General features: G+C 40.5%; 2 protein-coding genes and 1 long non-coding RNA gene across 14 annotated transcripts in view; all 3 read left to right on the top strand.

The window, feature by feature from the left end:
• The window catches only part of LOC311062089 (uncharacterized protein), a 58,008-nt gene extending 54,467 nt beyond the window's left edge, over window positions 1-3,541 (top strand). For all 5 annotated transcript variants that reach the window (XM_084080881.1, XM_084080879.1, XM_084080880.1 and 2 more), the window contains 3 exons: window positions 134-263; window positions 487-587; window positions 1,542-3,541. In XM_084080881.1, coding sequence (XP_083937007.1) covers window positions 134-263; window positions 487-587; window positions 1,542-1,812 — 502 coding nt within the window. In that variant the 3' untranslated portion in view covers window positions 1,813-3,541. The remainder of the gene's footprint in view (window positions 1-133; window positions 264-486; window positions 588-1,541) is intronic.
• LOC311062090 (NACHT, LRR and PYD domains-containing protein 12-like) overlaps window positions 1-18,480 on the top strand; it is a gene marked incomplete at its 3' end in the record, with an annotated part of 437,600 nt that overhangs the window by 249,325 nt on the left and 169,795 nt on the right. The window lies entirely within an intron of this gene.
• On the top strand, window positions 9,421-14,014 carry LOC311062094. The gene is made up of 4 exons (XR_014602463.1): window positions 9,421-9,478; window positions 12,753-12,796; window positions 12,948-13,078; window positions 13,928-14,014. It is a non-coding gene; the product is annotated as an uncharacterized lncRNA (long non-coding RNA).

Raw genomic sequence — 18,480 nt, 5'->3', positions numbered from 1 at the left:
TTTAAATCTATGCGTGTGCCTGCGCGTGCTCCTGGTCAAATAGGTTCCTGCACGGCGTGCAAGGCCGGCCCATGAGCATTGCACCCCTGTATTTAAGCGTAGTGCTTACAGAATTTTTCTTTTTTTTTCACAGGAAAGTCGACTACTTGAGAAGGATTGGAAATCTAAAGGACGTTGAGAACTGTCGAAATGCTGACAAGGACCTCATCAGGAAGTTAGACCAGCATGCTGAGCAGGGACAGTTCAACACGTGGAAAGACAATGTGAGTAAAACGTTTGCTAATAGTGTGAGAACCATTGCATTTTGAGCTGTTGTTCTTTTTTGTTTTATTTATTCTGTCTTTCATTTCTCTTTAAGACTCTATTTAATGCCTTTAAGTAACTCTGTATATGAATTGCCAAGGTAACTAAAGCCTAATTTCATGCTCACATCCATCCTTATGATCCAAAGTGAATTAGATCTTTACGTCTTTTTTTTCTTTCCAGTTCCCACCTGAGTTACTTCAGAAGATGGATGGCAAGAAGAAGTTCTACCCTGAGAACTCCTTTGGATTGCTGCGCTTCATACACGATCTCCATCAGCACTAGTAAGTAACATTACATTACCGGGTGGCTGCTCAGTAGGAGACTCAATTGTGTCTCCTACCGAAGACTCCACCGGTCATCAAATTATTGTCTCAGGTATGAGACAAAAACATCTCCATGAATTCAAGGCTTTATGGGGTGTGTAATTGATAGAAAATAAGTATTTTTTTGGGTGAACTTCTCCTTTTAGAGTTGGACAATATCGAAAAATCTGGTGTTGTCAAAAAGCCAATATCGGACATCCCTACACGGTAGCTTCAATAATCCTTCGCATTCTGGGGGCGTGGTGCAGCCCTGTTAAGTACTTCCTGTTTGATGGCGAAACATGAATGTTTGACGCTTTGCCACGGCCTCGCTGTCGGATGAAAACTCAAGCTTTTGATAACTTTTCATCGTTAAGGCCTTTAATTCGCCACACCTACCATCAGCTCACAGTACTTACCGCCCGACCTGCCGCACCCAAGCCATGCTACTCATACGCTGAGTTGGCGGTGCAGGGGACCAAATGACCATGACCTTGTGGTCGAAAGGCGAGAGCTCTACCGACTGAGCTACCCGGACACACACTAAAACGCCACAATACATTCAAAATGGCTGACATCCTGTTAGGTTTAGGTCATGGCTCCAAGTCGGTACAGGATACATAAAACCGGGGCCGCCATAGCTGAATGGTTAGTGAACCCGCCTAGGGAGCCAGAGGCCCTGGTTGCCCCAGGTTCAATTCCAGGCCAGGTCAGCATATGTGTCGATGAAATTAAATTTGCAAGGACTTTCATGAACGACCTGTTAAAAGAAATTATCCTTACCGTAATGTTGGGCTTTAGTGTGGGCATTTTTTTAGGGGGTGCTATTGAGCCATACGGCTCATTGTGCTTCCATTGAGGACCACAATGTGTGTGCACGCGCGTTACAAATCAGATGTTGTGTCTTCAGTGATCACTGCTTTGTGTTCACAGTGCTGAGGATGAAGCTCACATTGACCTGTTGGAGATGTTTCCTGATCTGTTTGGAGGAGTTTACAAGTTTGCCAAAGAACAAGACTGGAACTCAAGGCCCTCCCTGAAGGACATGTTTACAGAAGAAGATGTTGTAAAGTCCCCAAACCCTGAGAGCAAGACCAGTCTCAGTCTAGCAGTCCAGGAATCAGGACCCAATGACTCACCGGGACTTGAAGGACTCATGATTCATGAGTCCAATCGACTCATAACTGTGACTCATGATTCATGAGGCTCCCAGTTACTGCCCGCACAGAGTACAAAACACTGATGTTGGCCTTCAAAGCAACCAAAGGTATGGCACCCCCATATATTCAAAGCCTGATCCAACCCTACAACCCCTCCCGCTCACTCAGATCAGCTAACACAGGGAAGCTGTCAGAACCTTCCCTAAAACATCCTGGACAACGCTCCACACGTCCTTGTCTCTTCTCCCTTCTGGCTCCCAAACTGTGGAATGAACTCGCCATTGCAGTTAGAACTGCAGACTCACTCCCAATGTTTCGCCGTAATCTGAACACTCACCTCTTCAGACTCCACCTCAGCCCGAAGCACTTGCCGTAACCTTGACGACCTTGCAGGATTATGCTAAAGGCTGAAATGCAATTTAGATAGCATGTTATGTAGACAGATGCCAGGTCCCTGGCATCCTATAGTGCGTATAGTTGCAATGTACAGATTGGAGATTTTTCTTGATATTATACTGTTTAGACTGATGATAGGTTCTTGGTTTATGATCCTGGATCACTATTTCTATGCATTTGATGTATTACCGTGTGTTTTCCTTGCTTACTGTAAATCGCTCTGGATTAAGAGCGTCTGCTAAATGCCTACATTGTCCAATAGACTCATAACTGTGACTCGTGATCCATGAGTCCAATAGACTCATAACTGTACATAACTGTAATCCCACTGTAGTCACTGTCTGTGAGTGAGAGCAGTGGTGAACACTATCTAAATGTATTACACGGCTTGGTTGAACGCTTTATTCTGATTGGTCAATCACCAAATTCAGCGGTCTGTTATTTTTTTAATAATGACCACTGAACTCAATAACAGACCGATATATAATCAAAGACTCAGAGCACCTGCTCATATCAATCTGTCTAATCATGATTAGACCATGATAATGAGTCTATCATGGTCTAAATGGAATGTAATTTTATCAGGGTTTTGTTCAGGGTGATAAAGACCTAATCACACTGTCAGGGTTTATTTCTCAATAATGACCTGCTCCTCATTGATTATCCCTTGCTTAATGAATGCTTGTTAGTAGGAATATTTGTTTCTAGTGCTACATGTGGGGTAATACATTAATATCATGGGATATCTTTACATTGATATTGTGGGATATTTTTTACATTGATATTATGGGATACTTTTACATTGATATTATGGGATACTTTTACATTGATATTATGGGATACTTTTATATTCATACTGTGGGATATTTTTATATTCATACTGTGGGATACTTTTACATTGATATTATGAGATACTTTTACATTGATATTATGGGATATTTTCTACATGTATATTATGGGACATTCTTTACATTCATACAATGGGATAATTTACATTAATATAATGGGACATTTTTACATTGAGATGATGGGATCCAAATGTATTGTCATTATACAGAGAATAAAGAAAAGCTCATCTTTAAAGTTCAGTGAAACAGGCCCCTGGTGACTATTCTCATGGCTGACCCCTGAGCTGTGTTTGTGGCACGTTTAGTGTGGATTGAAGCAACAGTGTGTCTGTGGCCCCCAGGGGCCCCTGATGTGGCCCCCGGGGGCCCTGATGTGACTATATATTCTCATGGCAGACCCCTGAACAGTGTGTGTGTGTCAAATAAAGGTGTAGATAAGAGCTGATGTAAACTAGTTGTTTTGGAGAAGTACAGTGTACTTTGTGTGATTAGTTCCCTCACTAAAGTCAATGTGATAGGATTCACTGTGTTGCTCTGGGTTTACTTGTATTATTATAGTATTGTAGAGGCTGTATTTAAACTATGCTGAACAATGTGAGTCTTGTGATTCATAGACTATAGCCAAATTCCAATACCGAAAATCTCGGCCACTCGCTCACTCCCACTCGGTCACTCCGACTTCGAACCGGAAGTAGTCGCGGTCCAATTGTTCATGTGCGTCTTGGAGGAGGCGAGTGGAGTCGAGTGGAGGAGGCGAGGAGGCTCTCCACTTCCGCATTGAGCGAGTGTACATCAAGTGTATCCTCGACCACTCTCAACAGCTCCTCCGCGGCAGATTTCCGCATCACGTGTACACTTTTTTTTGTTTTTTTCCCCTTCTCCCGTGACGTATACATGGTCCTCCTCCTCCACATGTGCCGAAAACACCGGCCGCACAAAAGCTGATAGTTTCTCTTCGTGCATGCCTCAATGCAGTGCACGGACTACTATAAATTACTGTGACAAAGATTATGTTAACATTGTTAACTTCTGGGACGAAGAAAAAGAGAAAGAAAAGACAACGGGTGGAAAACGGAACGCTCGTCCAAAACACACTGTCCCATTTTTTTCGCGGGCCGAGGCCGCCGGATTAGACCTGGGGCGAAGGTGTTTTAGGACGAGAGGTGCGCGAGCAGCGCAATGGAGAAGAAGGACCCACCGATATTTCCTTTTTGCTTGTTATTGTTTGATGGCGAAACAATCATGACTGATACACATGGAAGAAGAGCCTTCACAGCTAATAGGGAATTTTACATTTTAAGAATCTGTTCATATTTGAATGAGTATGGCTATAGTTAAATGTGAAGCTGTTTCTGCTATAAATATGCATCCACCGTTCTGCGCGCCCCTCGGCTGCGACGTTTCCTTTTTGACACACATCTACACTTCATGGAGTACATTTTTGTACTGGGGTTCTGGGGACTGTACGAGCAAAAAGAGGGACAGGTCAGGATTAAATTCATAAATGTAAGTTTGCTCATCCTGGCGCTTCATTCACTATTTCAGGAATAAATGGCCTTGCACAACAATGTTAACTATAAAGATAACGATGTGGCCATCCACATTGAGGAATTGTCTATTCTTATATTCTGTATAATTCTATACCTGCATATTATTCTATGCATGTATATTTTCGTCCACGGCTCTGGTCTTGCTGTGTGAGATGTCATAAGTGATCGCGGAATTTGCCGTCGCTTTGAAATGACGCTGCTGAGTGCAGTCCGATCCTTTGAGGGCAACCGCTCGACCACTCGTCCTTGCAAATAATCCTCGGCTCCTCGCAGGGGCGGGGCTTAGGCGCGAGTGGAGGAAGCGAGGAGAGTGAGCGAGTGACCGAGTTTTGGGGAATGGAATTCAGCTTGTGAAAACACATTATGTACTTTACAATTCAACGCTGGTTCCACCACCAGACACCAGGTGGAGCCAGTGACTAACTTGTGACTCGCAGTGGTGGAAAGTAACTAAGTAAATTTACTTAAGTACTGTACTTAAGTACAATTTTGAGGTATTTGTACTTGACTTGAGTATTTCCAATTTCCAATACTTATGCTTCTACTCCACTACATCTCAGAGGCAAATATTGTACTTTTACTCCACTACATTTACTTGAAAAATTTAGTTACTAGTTACTTTTCTGATATAAACTATGATATAATGAAACATACATTAACCACTTTAGCCCTATTTCATACATAGGCTATTTGAAAATAGCCGATCTACAAGCTCACAACGCGTCGCATCGCGACGCGTTGTGAGCTTGTAGATCTGCTATTTTCAAAGATGTAGTACTTTTAGTTTTGGTACTTTAAGTACATTTTGATGCCAATGCTTTTGTACTTTTACTTTTAATTCTGGACTTTTACTTGTAACAGAGTATTTTTATATTGCAGTATTGATACTTTTATTTAAGTAAAGAATTTGAGTACTTTTTCCACCACTGCTTGTGAGTAGTATGTTGTTGTTGTCAGGCAGAAACCTCTGATCTCCATACTTAACTTTATTTAGTTTGTTCTCCTAAATCAGTGTCCTCCTCCGTCACAGTACAGTGTCACACAAAAGTAGCAAAGATAGCAGATCTACAACCTCACAACGTCTCGAATCGTGACACATTTTGAGCTTGTAGATCTGCTATTTTTTTTATATGTTTTTCAAGTCAATGTGAAAGTATGTGTGAACTTGTGACTAAATAATAACTACATTGGATCCATTGGAACACAGGTTCTTTATTTTCTCCATTTCCTGATGAACAGCAAGATATATTTAAAGAAGGTAGGGTCATCTACGTCATTTTCGCTATCATGCAATTCCAGCCGGCAGATTCGTCGCACCATGGGAGCCAGACTGCAGCCGTGAGTTCAGTGGAATGCATTGGAGTTAATGAGAGCCCGGTGGATCAGCTCATGAACAAAATATATTTCTGAATGACTGAGACCTTTGTAAAGTAATTGCTTCTGGAAAATAAAAGAAGACATATCCGTTTTCTGCTGTGTTGCTTTTCGATGTGTCCACTGTAGGCCTACAAGTTTATTGAGCTATCTAAAGAGCACAAAGTAGGCGATACTGCCGAGACAGAAACCAGTGTTGCCATGTCCACTTATTATAAGCGACTTTGGGCTTATTTTTCTGTGAAGTTGCTTGTAAATATTGGTAGTTGCGGGTTGCGGTTTTATGGGCTTTTTTTCTAAAGTGTAGTTGATTATTTGGACTTGGGCTTCACAATTTTAAAATTATTTTAACCAGTGGTTCTTAATTATGTTTATGTCATGGACCCTCCAATGAATATGTATTTGTCCCTAACCCCCATCTGAAAGTACCAGATTTGTGTTGTTAGTGTTTCAAAAATCCTCAATGTTTCACATTTTACTTCAAGATTTGTTTTTTTAAATAGCAGATCTACAACCCAATAAACATTGGACGTCTGGCAGACGTGCAGATGAGGTCTATATTGGGTCCGTCCGTCCAAGACCATTTCTAGACGTCTGTGCGACGTGCAAAATAGATTCAATATTTAGACGTCTAAATATGACCCCTTTTAGACGTCAATATGCGGTTCAATGTGTGAACGTCTGGCTGGGTCATTTTTTGGACGTCCTGTGGACGTCTTAAACAGGTGCAGTGATTAATATATTTTTTTATTTGTGATTAGAGAAATAATTAACATGTACATATAATATACAACATATGTATTGTTATTAAAGACATGATTAATATATATATAAAATATTTTTTTTAAATGTGAGAAAAGCTAAACTTTGAACTATTTCAAAAATATATAACTTCTTATTAAACAATTCTAGACTATTGATGTAACCTACCATTCGACTCAATATCATAAAATCTATAACTTCAATAAGAAGTTATAGATTTTTGAAATAGTTCAAAGTTAAGCTTTTCTCACAATTTTCAAAAATATTTTTTTTAAATTAAAAAACACGTTTTCAGACTCAGAAGAGGACGCTGAATCGAATGGGCTAGGTCTCGATTGTGTATGACCCTTAGAAAGTGGTTTAAACAAGCGTTAAAGTTTAGTAAACTTGAAGCTTTTTTCACAAACATATTATTATTTTATTTTGACCCTTCCACCCTCTTATTTATATGATATTGAGTCGAATGGTAGGTTACATCAATAGTCTAGAATTGTTTAATAAGAAGTTATAGATTTTTGAAATAGTTCAAAGTTTAGCTTTTCTCACATTTTTAAAAAATATTTTATTTTTCAATTAAAAAACACCTTTTCAGACTCAAAAAAAGACGCTGAATTGAATGGGATAGGTCTCGATTTTCTAGGACCTTGGGAAATACAAACGGTCACCAAAAAGATTGGACGTTGACTTTTGTATTAAAAACTGATTTTGTTGAGCACAAAATCTGTAACTAATCGCTCCAGATATTTTTTTAAAATCCGAAACTTCTCTCAATCCATATTGAGAGTAAGCCGGATTTTTTGGCACCGGCCCTGATTTTTTCTGACACTGATAAAGCTCAAAGGTCAGCGAAAAGACTGCAAAGGTCAACCCTCGTTAAATTTTTAGAAATTGTATTTTTCTTCGAGACTCTGGCTTTAGACTAATGTGATGGCGCTGATTCCAAATATGCAAGTTTCTTTTTTCTCGGACAACAGGAAGTGCCTCAAAAGGCCACTTCCTGGTTGGTTTTAGGGTGTTCCAAGCCTGTGATTTCTCCGAAATATTTTTTTTCCAAATCTACACGTAAAATAATGCTAAAATTTGAAATAATCAAACCCTAATATCAAATCATGATTTAATTATCCCTTAATTGGCTATGGTTACGGCTTCGCTATCTCGCTCAATATCTCGAATACGATAAGGACTTAGGGTCCACTTTTTGGATATGTTGTAGAGCTGGCTGAGACGCACACTTGGATGTCTTGTTTGTCCCGTTACGACACATTTCTATTTCTGACTTTGTCCTTTGATATGGTCTTAAGATATAAGACTCTATGTGCCTTCTGAAAGTGTAGGAGGTCAACTTAGGAGTGTCGTACCGGGACAAACAAGACATCCACACGTGCGCCTTGGCGAGCTGTACAACATATCCGAAAGGTGAATTCTAAAAATGCATCGATTTCGAGATATATCGCTTTATTGCGCGTAATAACTTGACATTTGACCCTAGCCAATTAAGGAGAATAGCCAATTTTGTTTTTACTCCTTTCAAACAGGTTTTCACTATTATCTCGGCCCCTAGGGGGCGCTGAAACAAACGGACAACGTATTATTGATCAGCTCTTCACCCCGGACGCGTCCATATAACTTTCCTCACACACAAACATGTGGTTCTGAAAATTAGGGTTATTGGGCTTCTTGGATAATTTGGCCACTAGGGGGCGCTGACACAATCGGACAACAGATTATTTATCAGCTCTTCAGCCCGGACGCGCCCATATAACTTTCCTCACACAGGGACATACGGTATGTATTTTTAATATTTTTTTTGAAAATTAAAAAAATAAAGTACAATAAAACATTTAAATAAAATAAATGAAAAAAGTAATCGGAAAAACACGGCCCCCTCACGCATTAAGAGGGCAGGATGAGTCACCAGAACCAAGGACGGGTGTTTTTGATTAATCTAACATGGTTAAAATGGAGTTTGAAGTTACAATGGGTTTGTATAGGAAAGGGGCGTGTCTGATAAAATGAATATCAAATATCTAAATAATGAATCAAGCCACTTAAAAACTGTCTGGGTGGTTCACAAAGGCCTGAGTAGATGATAAAATGACAGAAAGTTTTTTTGAAAGTGAAATATCCCTTTTAAGTGTATTTATTTTTGGACATCACTTTACACAAGTGTATTCTAACATCACGTTTTGTGTGTGTGCTTTTGGTCCTGCTAAGTAAGGCTGTATTGTCTGAATTTTCATTATAATCAATGGGGAAAGCCTCGCTCCTGTTCAGTCCAATCAGATGTAGGGTCTGTCTACTGCATCCTCCTAACTCTATGACTGTATCCTGTATACAATTCAAAGGGCTTTGAATGGTATACGGGGCGTATACCATGCACCGTTTCCGTATCCGCCCAAACCTAGAACCGCACTCAGGGTTGCCAGATCTGCTCATTATAATTTCCCTGCAAGATTTTATTTGAAAATAGCCGATCTACAAGCTCACAACGCGTCGCATCGCGACGCGTTGTGAGCTTGTAGATCTGCTATTTTCAAATAGCTGATGTATGTGTTAAAGTGCTCATGTTGCCCATAGTCGCTTCTTTTGGGCTGGTTTGGGGCTGGTTTTCCTAGACCTGGTTGCTTGTTTCTCTCACAGAATCTGGCAATACTGACCGCACTACACATGCGCAGTTGATCACTGGAGAAGCGCGCGTAAGAAACAGGAAGAGAAGAACGGTGTTGTTTTTCTGCAGCTCTAGTCTGCTCCGTTCATTCATTCAGAGTTGTTATGCTAAGGTAAGTTAACGTTCACTGTATATACTATATATTTAGCAAACGTTGTCTTTTGTCATATTCCTCATACTTTTGTTGCTTAAGTTTATGTCATCGATTCATTTAGCGAAGTTAGCGAGGGACTCTCGTCCTTCTTTGTTTACCCCAGAGACACGGCCCGCTGGACTCCGCCAACAAAGTGAGTTTCAGGGCCATGTTTTAAAGCACTATTAAAACGGAGAAGCAGCCTGAAAGATGAATTGAGCACATATGTTAGATATGATAATCCCTTATCCACGTAATAATCAACCTACAGTAGTATGTTGCTGGGTAGATTTCAGCAGATTAGCTCTGGTTGTGGAGAACATATTTTCAGGCAGCATGAGCAAAATATGTTGAAACTAGTGTTCGGTACAAACGTATTTACACACAATTACAATATTATTGTATCCAAGTGATGTTTAAAGCAGGGGTCTTCAACAGGGGGTCCTCAGAGTTACTACCCAGGGGCCGCCAAATCTGTGTGTGTGTTATATATTTATTTTTTACATTAACCACTTGAGCCCTAGCATCCCTTTTCTGAGGGTAACCAAAAATAGCAGATCTAGAAAAATAGCAGATCTACAAGCTCACAGTGAGCTTGTAGATTTGCTATTTTTGGCAAAAAGGTTTGGTCTAGGGGTAAAAAGAGCAGACCAAGTTGAAAAAAAGTTTAATCTGAAATACAATTTTATACAATATAGAGGGGGTCCCTGCTCCATCTCTCTCTCAGCTAGGGGTCTTTGGAAAACGTTGAAGACCTCTGGTTTAAAGCATCTATTTACTACTTTACTTTAGCCATATTTTATGTTTGTCATACAACTGTGTTGTTTAAAAAATGTTTAAAAAATGTTCATCTACAAGCTGACAACATGCTTTGTGATCTTGTAGATGTTCAGAAAATCGCTTTTATAAGAATATTATTTATAATAAATGTATTCAATTAAATGTTGCACCCCTGTGGGTTAGAAAAGCTAAACTGGCCTAGGGCAGTGGTTACCAAACTGGGGGTCGGGACCCCCAGGAGGGTCCCAAGAAGATTATCTTAATGTTTTTCTCACTCAACAGTAAACAAACCAACATACAGTGTAAGTGCATACACTATACAGGGTATCTGCACATTTATAAAGAGACAATTTAAGGACTTATAAGACCTTTTTAATGCCTCTAAAACAGGGGCTTTCAACCAGTGGTCCGGGGACCACCAGTGGTCCTTGAGGGGGTTCCAGGGGGTCCCCAGGCAAATGAATAGTTAGCAACCAAATTGACCCTTATATGTCTGTAACTCTGAGTGTACAAATGGAACCAAATGGACCCGTTAGGGTCCATTTGGTTCCATTTGTACACTCTCAGAGTTAAATGAACACTGATGATGGTGATACAGTGTAGATTGGGACCCCCTAAAAAATCTAAATGGTTGAGTCCCTGGCATATATTTTCAAATGGGGGTCCCAGGGCTAATATTTGTCAATTTGGGGGTCCTTGATGCGAAAAAGGTTGAAAACCACTGCTCTAAAATATAAATGGACACACAACAAACAATACTACAAAACATGGTCAAACATTGGCCACATTGTCAAATATTACCTAAGAAATAGGCGCACATTGTGAAAATAGAAGATCTACAAGCTCACATCACAACGCCTCGCGATTGTGAGCTTGTAGATCTGCTATTTTCACAAGCCCGCGGACCCCCATTTGAAAAGATATGCCAGCTAGGGAGTCCCATAAGAGAAGATTTTTACGTCTCTAGCAGTGATTCTTTTAATTTCAAGGACCCCCAGTTTGACATGCATTAGGCTACGGACCCCTATTTAATGGCATTTCTATCTCCGGGACCCCAATTTATATTGTAACCATAAGCCATAAGGGTCAATTTGGTTCCTAACTATCCATCATTTAGCTCGGTACCCCCTGGATCTCCCTCGAGGACCCCTGGGAGTCCCCGGACCCCACTTTGAGAACCAATGGCCTAGGTTACCAAGTTAAAACATATTTAGCTTTTACATATTCATCTTGACTATGAGTTATTTATGTTTTCACTAACTATCAACGTGTCTTCTTTCTTTTTTAGGTGTGGATCTTTTGAGACAGCATAGAAATGCACTGGAAGTGTAAGTACTGCTTTTTTCTTCAGAAAAGAGGGCTCAATTATTTAAGCACTATCGCTTGAAACATGGAAGCTATGCCAGAACCACGCCAATTCCCTGCCTTCACACAGATTGTCTGTGCACATTTAAGTCATTTAATGCCCTGAAAGTACATTTATCAAGACATCACCATGAAGAGAGACAGATGAGTGGAGCTGATGAAATCCGTGTGATATTCCATTGCCCTCATTGCAATTTTGAAGAACCCTGCACAGAGCACATTTTTTTCTCCCATTTGCGCCAGCATCTTAGAAATCATGAAACGGTTAAGTGTCCATATCAAAACTGCACTGTTGAGTATAATAACTACTCATCATTTAATGCTCATAAATGTAAAGAACATAGCCTTCCCAGTGAGAAGCATTTGAAGCCTGAAATTGCCATGCACATTGCAGTGATTGCACCTCAAAATTCTGATCAAGATGTGCAACAAGATGAGGCCGATGACCGTACAGATTTTGGCCAAGAGGAACATGAGGAAGAGTCTCAAATTGGAAATTTGGATGATCTCTATTTTCACAATTGTTGCCTCTTTCTTATATCATTTGACAATTTGGCCAATGTTTGACCAGTTTATATAGTGTAGTTTGTTGTTTACCTATGATTCAGTAATGGTCTTTTTCTTTCCTTTTGAGGCAATAAAAATGTCTAAAAGTCCTTAAATTGTCACTTCACTGTCATCGGGGGGACCCCCCCCCAAAACAAAAATCATGTGGGGACCTCCCTGGGGGTCCCGAATTATCATTGTACCAACAATTAATGCGGTAGGGTTAGACAGTGTCACGTTGTGAGGGTGTAGGCTGGCCATTATTGAGAATGTTGTCCAAAATAGGGACACCAGGTTGAAAACTGACTATTATTAGTAGTAGTAGTAGTAATTTGTATTATTGTTATTAGATTGTGGCTTATGTTGTTTGTATATTTGGCTGTTTGTCTTGACTGCAAGGCCCTTTGCTACTGTCTTGTCTAGCCTCATTTATGCCAGTGGTTGCCAGTGGTTATTTGTTTAATTCCTTTTTTTACTATTACTTAGTTATTTCGAATTGGCGTCTAGACATTACCAAACATTGTTTCTAATGTATATTATCCTTTTATCCCTTACCTCATAGAGCACTACAATGTTGCAGGACAGATATGCAGCCAGTGGAGCTAAGTGAGTAAGCTACTACTCATGTTAACACACCACTGATACCTGGCAGACAAATGACAAACATCTGACACACTTCAGTTTCTGCTATTAGAAACGTAATGCCAGGTTACACTTTTAAATTGTAATTGTTTATTTTTGTTATGTTTTCTGGCAGTCTGGCAGAGTCAACTGAGAGCCTAAGACCAGACCCAACAAGAAGGATGTTTCCCAGGTCTTGGACCTTGAATAACAACCCAGATGGGCCTTCATTGACTCATTGACCCCTGCTTCAGAGAACTGGAACATGTAAGCAAATGTATTCCTTTGAAGTAGGCCTGCATGTGCTTCCTTCAGTCAGTTGAATATTAAGAACACTAAGTATATTTTATTGTAGGACTAGTGCTCATGATGCACACCAGCAAATAGTTATTGATGGGGATGGGGTGGCGACTGTTGACGAATACAAGTATTTGGGTACAACGATTGATTCCAAGCTGACATGGAATTCCTACACTGATGCCATCTATAAGAAAGGTCAGCAGAGGCTGCATTTTATGCACAGACTGAGACAGTATAATGTGCAAAAAAGTGTAATGGTGCTCTTCCATCGATCCTTCGTGGAGAGTGCACTGACTTTCTGTTTTGTTTCCTGGTATGGCTCACTATCATTGGTTGATAAGAACAAACTCCATAAAATCATCAATGTATCCAGCAAGATAGCTGGGGTACGACATGAGAGTATAGCAGCAATGTATGAGACCCGGGTGCTTAGGAAGGGGAGAGCTATTGCTTGGGATAGAACGCACCCGTTATACAGTCAATACCACCTTTTACCATCAGGACGACGGTACAGTGCCAATGTTGCAGGCTAGGGCTTCAAGATCATTTGTCCCTATAGGACTCCTGAACAAACAGGCCCCATCTCAGTTCTGTGCATACAATGTAATGTGATGCCTCTTGAATCATGACTGGTGGCCTTTTCCAGTTTGTATGTATTTTGTATTTATGTTATGTGTTTGTGATTTTTTTGTATCCTGATGGCACAAAAATGTTGTCTCTCTGTGATCTCTCTCTAGTTATGGATGAACACCGGTAGATCCTCGTTGGAGGAATGTGAACTGACCTGCTCTCTCTCTTTATCTGTCTGTGTCATAGGATGAACTCTGACGAATCCTCGATTGACGGAACTCCTACTTTGTACCCAAAGTGATCCGCTGTGGGACCTTAAGCAGCTGGACAAAGGTACAGTAATTACTGTTTCTGACGGAGTATCTCATGAAAGTATACGCTTGTTTAAATAACTGGCTGCTGTAAATTAATGTTTTTAACTTTGCAGCCCTCCTGACATGTCTCCACCACATGAAGTTAGGACATACATGCTCTGCTCACATCCTTGAGGTAAGAAATGTGCATATATGGCAATTTTCATATTTGACTATAAGATTCAGAATGCAACGCATACATTTTTTGTGATATTTTTTTGTTTTTTCTGTTTGTGTTTGTGTCAGTCTGCAGAAGACCCCAACACCTTTCTTCAGGCAAGACCACTCCACTCAGCCCTGCCGTCTGTGAAACCATCTGCACATGCCATTGGAGCCATGCCTGTATTGACCTTCCCAAAAGAGGACACCTTTTTTATCCAGGGGGAGGCAGTATTGTGACCAGGATTACTACATGTTTTTTGAGGGTACCTACCCTAGGAGACACGGGGAGAACATGCAAACTCCACACAGTTCGCCAACCCCACCTAGGGGGTGGGCACTGATGACTCGGAGGAGAGGACACGCCCACAGCATCAACTGCGGGAATCGAACCCAGGACCTTCTAGCTGTGAGGCGACAGCACTACCAACTGCGCCACCGTGCTCCCCCCAAAAGAGGACACCTATGCCAGCATGATGTATCTCATGGCGAGTGATTACACCGTTCACCTCACATACCCCAAGTGGAACATGACTCATAGAAAAAGACCAAACGCCACCAGTTCAGTTCCTTGATGTTGCTGTAATACGGTTAGTTGATTACTCAGGTTAGTCACCAACAGAGCTTGGTACTGCTTTATTACCGCCAAGACGTCTTGGTAACAATTATTCTTCAACTGATGGACCCTGTGAAGTAAGGATCAGTTATGCCTCTCCTTCAAAGCACTTTATATATACGTTGTATTGTCACGCTGGATTCCAGTTTGAGGTCTTTTGTTTAAAATGGATTCTTTTTTGGGGTCTTAATTGAAAATGGACATACACGGATCATTCAAAGTGCACTTATATACATGACATTTTGTCAAATATTTGTATTTTGTTTCAAATGTTTTTAGAATTGAATGTTTCCAGTTGAGTGTCCAGACTTGAGTGTCTGCTGTGTAAAGTGTGAAGTCCTCCCCCTGCCCAACTTTGCAGTGGTTCTCAAACTTATTCCAGTCCAGGATCCCCAAATTAATATTTGGCTTTGGACCCCCATCTGAAAATAATCTGTGCCGCTGGGCCTCCCCATACACAATTTGGGTTGTTAAAATTATATCATGGGTTAAAGTAGTAAAACTGACATTGAGGCTATGTCAACAAATGTTCAGCAGGACCTCCTCAAATCCTTTCATGGACTCCTGGGGGTCCCCACTTTGAGAACCACTATTTTATAGCATGTGGGCCTGAGCTGCTTTATAAAAGAAAATAAATGCTGAAAATAAGAATTCTTCTGGTGTCTTAATTTAAGACTTTTCATTCTATTATTTGAAGGAATTGCTTCTTATTGTAAGAGTTTTGGGGCTTATTATTATTCTCAGATTTAAGGAAAAAATCCTCAGAATCGGCTTAATAAAGAGAACAAAAATACCACATTTAAGCATATCTTTCTTAAATAACAAAGTATTCATTGCTTGTATTAAGCAGAACTTGCTTTAGATTTAGGCATTTTTGTCTAGTTTTAAGCCGACGTTTTAATCGACTTTCATGGTCTTTTATAGAAATACGTGAAGCTTGGCTTCATTATCCTGGCTCGACACAGCCTGGCTTGACAAGGCCTAGCTCGACAAAGTCGCTCCTTTTCAGCCTGGCTTTGCTTTGAGGAACGGAATAAACAAGGCTTATATGGACCCGACTTTGTCAAGTCTGGATTTGGCTTAAGTCCAGGCTTAGTTTATTCACCTTTTGAGGAACGAATAGTGACAAAGCCCTAAACCGGAAGTTCGTGGAATGCATTAAAGTCGACGGCTCCTTGTCACTATTTCCAGTTACATGAACCACGTGACCGACGCTGTTTCTGCCCCCTCATTGGCGCAACTCTCTAATGCAAGGCTCTGGTCATATCTTACCTACAAACAGTTGAACCAGTTTACACACTTCCAGTCACACAATGTGGTTAAACATTTACCTGCGGAGTGTCATAAATGTGTGTGTGTGTGTGTGTGTGTGTGTGTGTGTGTGTGTGTGTGTGTGTGTGTGTGTGTGTGTGTGTGTGTGTGTGTGTGTGTGTGTGTGTGTGTGTGTGTGTGTGTTGATTGCAGGTCAAAGTACTTGCCCTGTCAGATAAGGGTGTAATTTTTCATGTCTGTGCCCAAGAACTGTCAGTGTGTTGATTCAACTGAACCGTCTGGACTCCATTTAGTTTTGCCTCGTCGGATCAAAGCATAAAGATTATTTCAGGGTAAGAGATTTTAAACAATAATAGCAATAATGTAGCAATAATCTCTCTAGTCTGCTGTTAAGAATGTTAACCACTTGAACCCTACAGATCCTATTCTGGAGGGAATGTGTGGCGTTGTGACGCATTGTGAGCTTGTAGATCGGCTATTTTTTAGCAAAGAGATTTGGTGTAGAGGGAAAAATCTGTCCAAGTACAGAGCCAACTCAGCTGTGTTTTACTGAGAATAGAGGGGTGAAGGGGTTAATGTTGTTGAAGTGTTTTATACATTATACTAGAACCACTTGGTATTTAATATACTTAAATGAACTGTGTGTGTGCGTGTGTGCATGTGCACGCCTGCGTGCTTGTGGAGAGGAGTGAGTGTTTCCTGCATATGTTTGCACCAGGGAGACAGAGGCAAGCCCGCCCAGCTCTGCCTCAGATTGGCTTACTATGATATCTGACCCTATACCTTAACCAATCATCTCTACTCGTGTCTAAACCTAAACCAATCAGAGGCAGAATAGGGCGGGTCATGTCTCTTGCTGTGCTGAGGTTAGAGTGACAGTAGATCACTGGATGATAATAAACATTATAATCCTCTGAAGACTATTTTAATCTCAGTCATTGTAACACATGTTGTTGAATTGCTAAAGTAATTAGTTACAATACTAGTTAGTAAAAAGGTAGTGGAGTTCAACACTGGTCAGCAACATGTTTAGAAGAGCAGAGCAGAACAGAAGTCCATGTGAGTTATATAGATCAGTGGTTCTGAAACATCTTCATGTCAAGGAGATATAAACTGATATATTTTTTGTATTGATATGTATTTGGTGGTGGACCCCATCTGAAAATATATAAATACATCAAAATGATTCAAAAATAGCAGATCTACAAGCTCACAACGATATGATGTGTTGTGAGCTTGTGGATCTGATATTAAAAAAAACAAAGTTGTTAGAAGTAACTTTACAAGTGTAAAGCATTCACATGTGATACTTTGTTGTTGTGTGTGTGTGTGTGTGTGTGTGTGTGTGCGTGTGCGTGTGCGTGTGCGTGTGTGTGCGTGCGTGCGTGCGTGCGTGTTGGATCTTTTTCAACATCAGCAACAACAACACAGGACTGGTCTTAAACTTCAGGGAAAACTTGCTTGTCTTCCCTCTGCTGATCACTCTGTTTCACATTCATTTCTAAGGAACACTGCTCTCAATGAGGACATTATCACCTTTACAGTAAAAGCCAGGTTACAGATCCTTCCCAACAGACTCAACCTTTCCCTCTGGTTTCCCACCACTCATGTAGCTCATTGTTTGCATCACACCACAGGGCTTGTTACAGAAACCATGTCACACATTCTGAATGGCTGCTATGCCTATAAAGGGCTTTACATAGCACGCCACGACAGAATAGTTGATCTCATAACTAAGGACATATCTAAACATTTTACACCGTCAGTGAGAATGTACAAACATTCCTGTGTCAAACCTTCCATGTTTCAACTCTGTACTGAAAACCCTTAAATCTTTGCACATCTCTCTGCTAATACACCAGATGTTGTTGTCAATGAAGGAAAAAGATCAGTTTCCATTCTTGAAATGGCTTAACCTTTGACTATAGCTTAGAGGAAGCTTTTATGACCAAAGTCATGAAATACCAGCCGCTCCTCCATACCATCACAGAGCTAGGTTATAGGTGCAATCTACTTGTGTTTATCTTTGGCAGCCTAGGACATGTACATAGGTTGGTTGTAAGAGGCTTCCAACAACTTGGGATGCCAAAAAAAGCAGCTAAACGGCTTGCAAAATTCTGTGGAATCTCTTCTACTATTGGTAGTGGCCAACTATGGCGAAGACGCTGTTATTTTAGTCCATGAGCCAGACAAGATTTCATTATCGAAAGAGTGGGCAAAACCAAACCTATATTAAATTGTTCATAGGGTCAATACGAGTAAATAAATATATGATAACCTCTCCACAGGAGTAGCTTTTTCATGGTTATCACACATTTTGTTATTTTCCCCGTACGTAGTACATCACAGGTGAAAAAATGACAACATTTAAAAAAGAGTTATCATAATGAAACTTCCTG

Source organism: Gymnoscopelus microlampas (genome assembly GCF_963454915.1).
Source record: "Gymnoscopelus microlampas genome assembly, chromosome: 15".
Classification (NCBI taxonomy): Eukaryota; Metazoa; Chordata; class Actinopteri; order Myctophiformes; family Myctophidae; genus Gymnoscopelus; species Gymnoscopelus microlampas.
The sequence above is the reverse complement of the archived record's forward strand: the minus strand, read 5'-3'. Positions and strand labels throughout refer to the sequence as shown.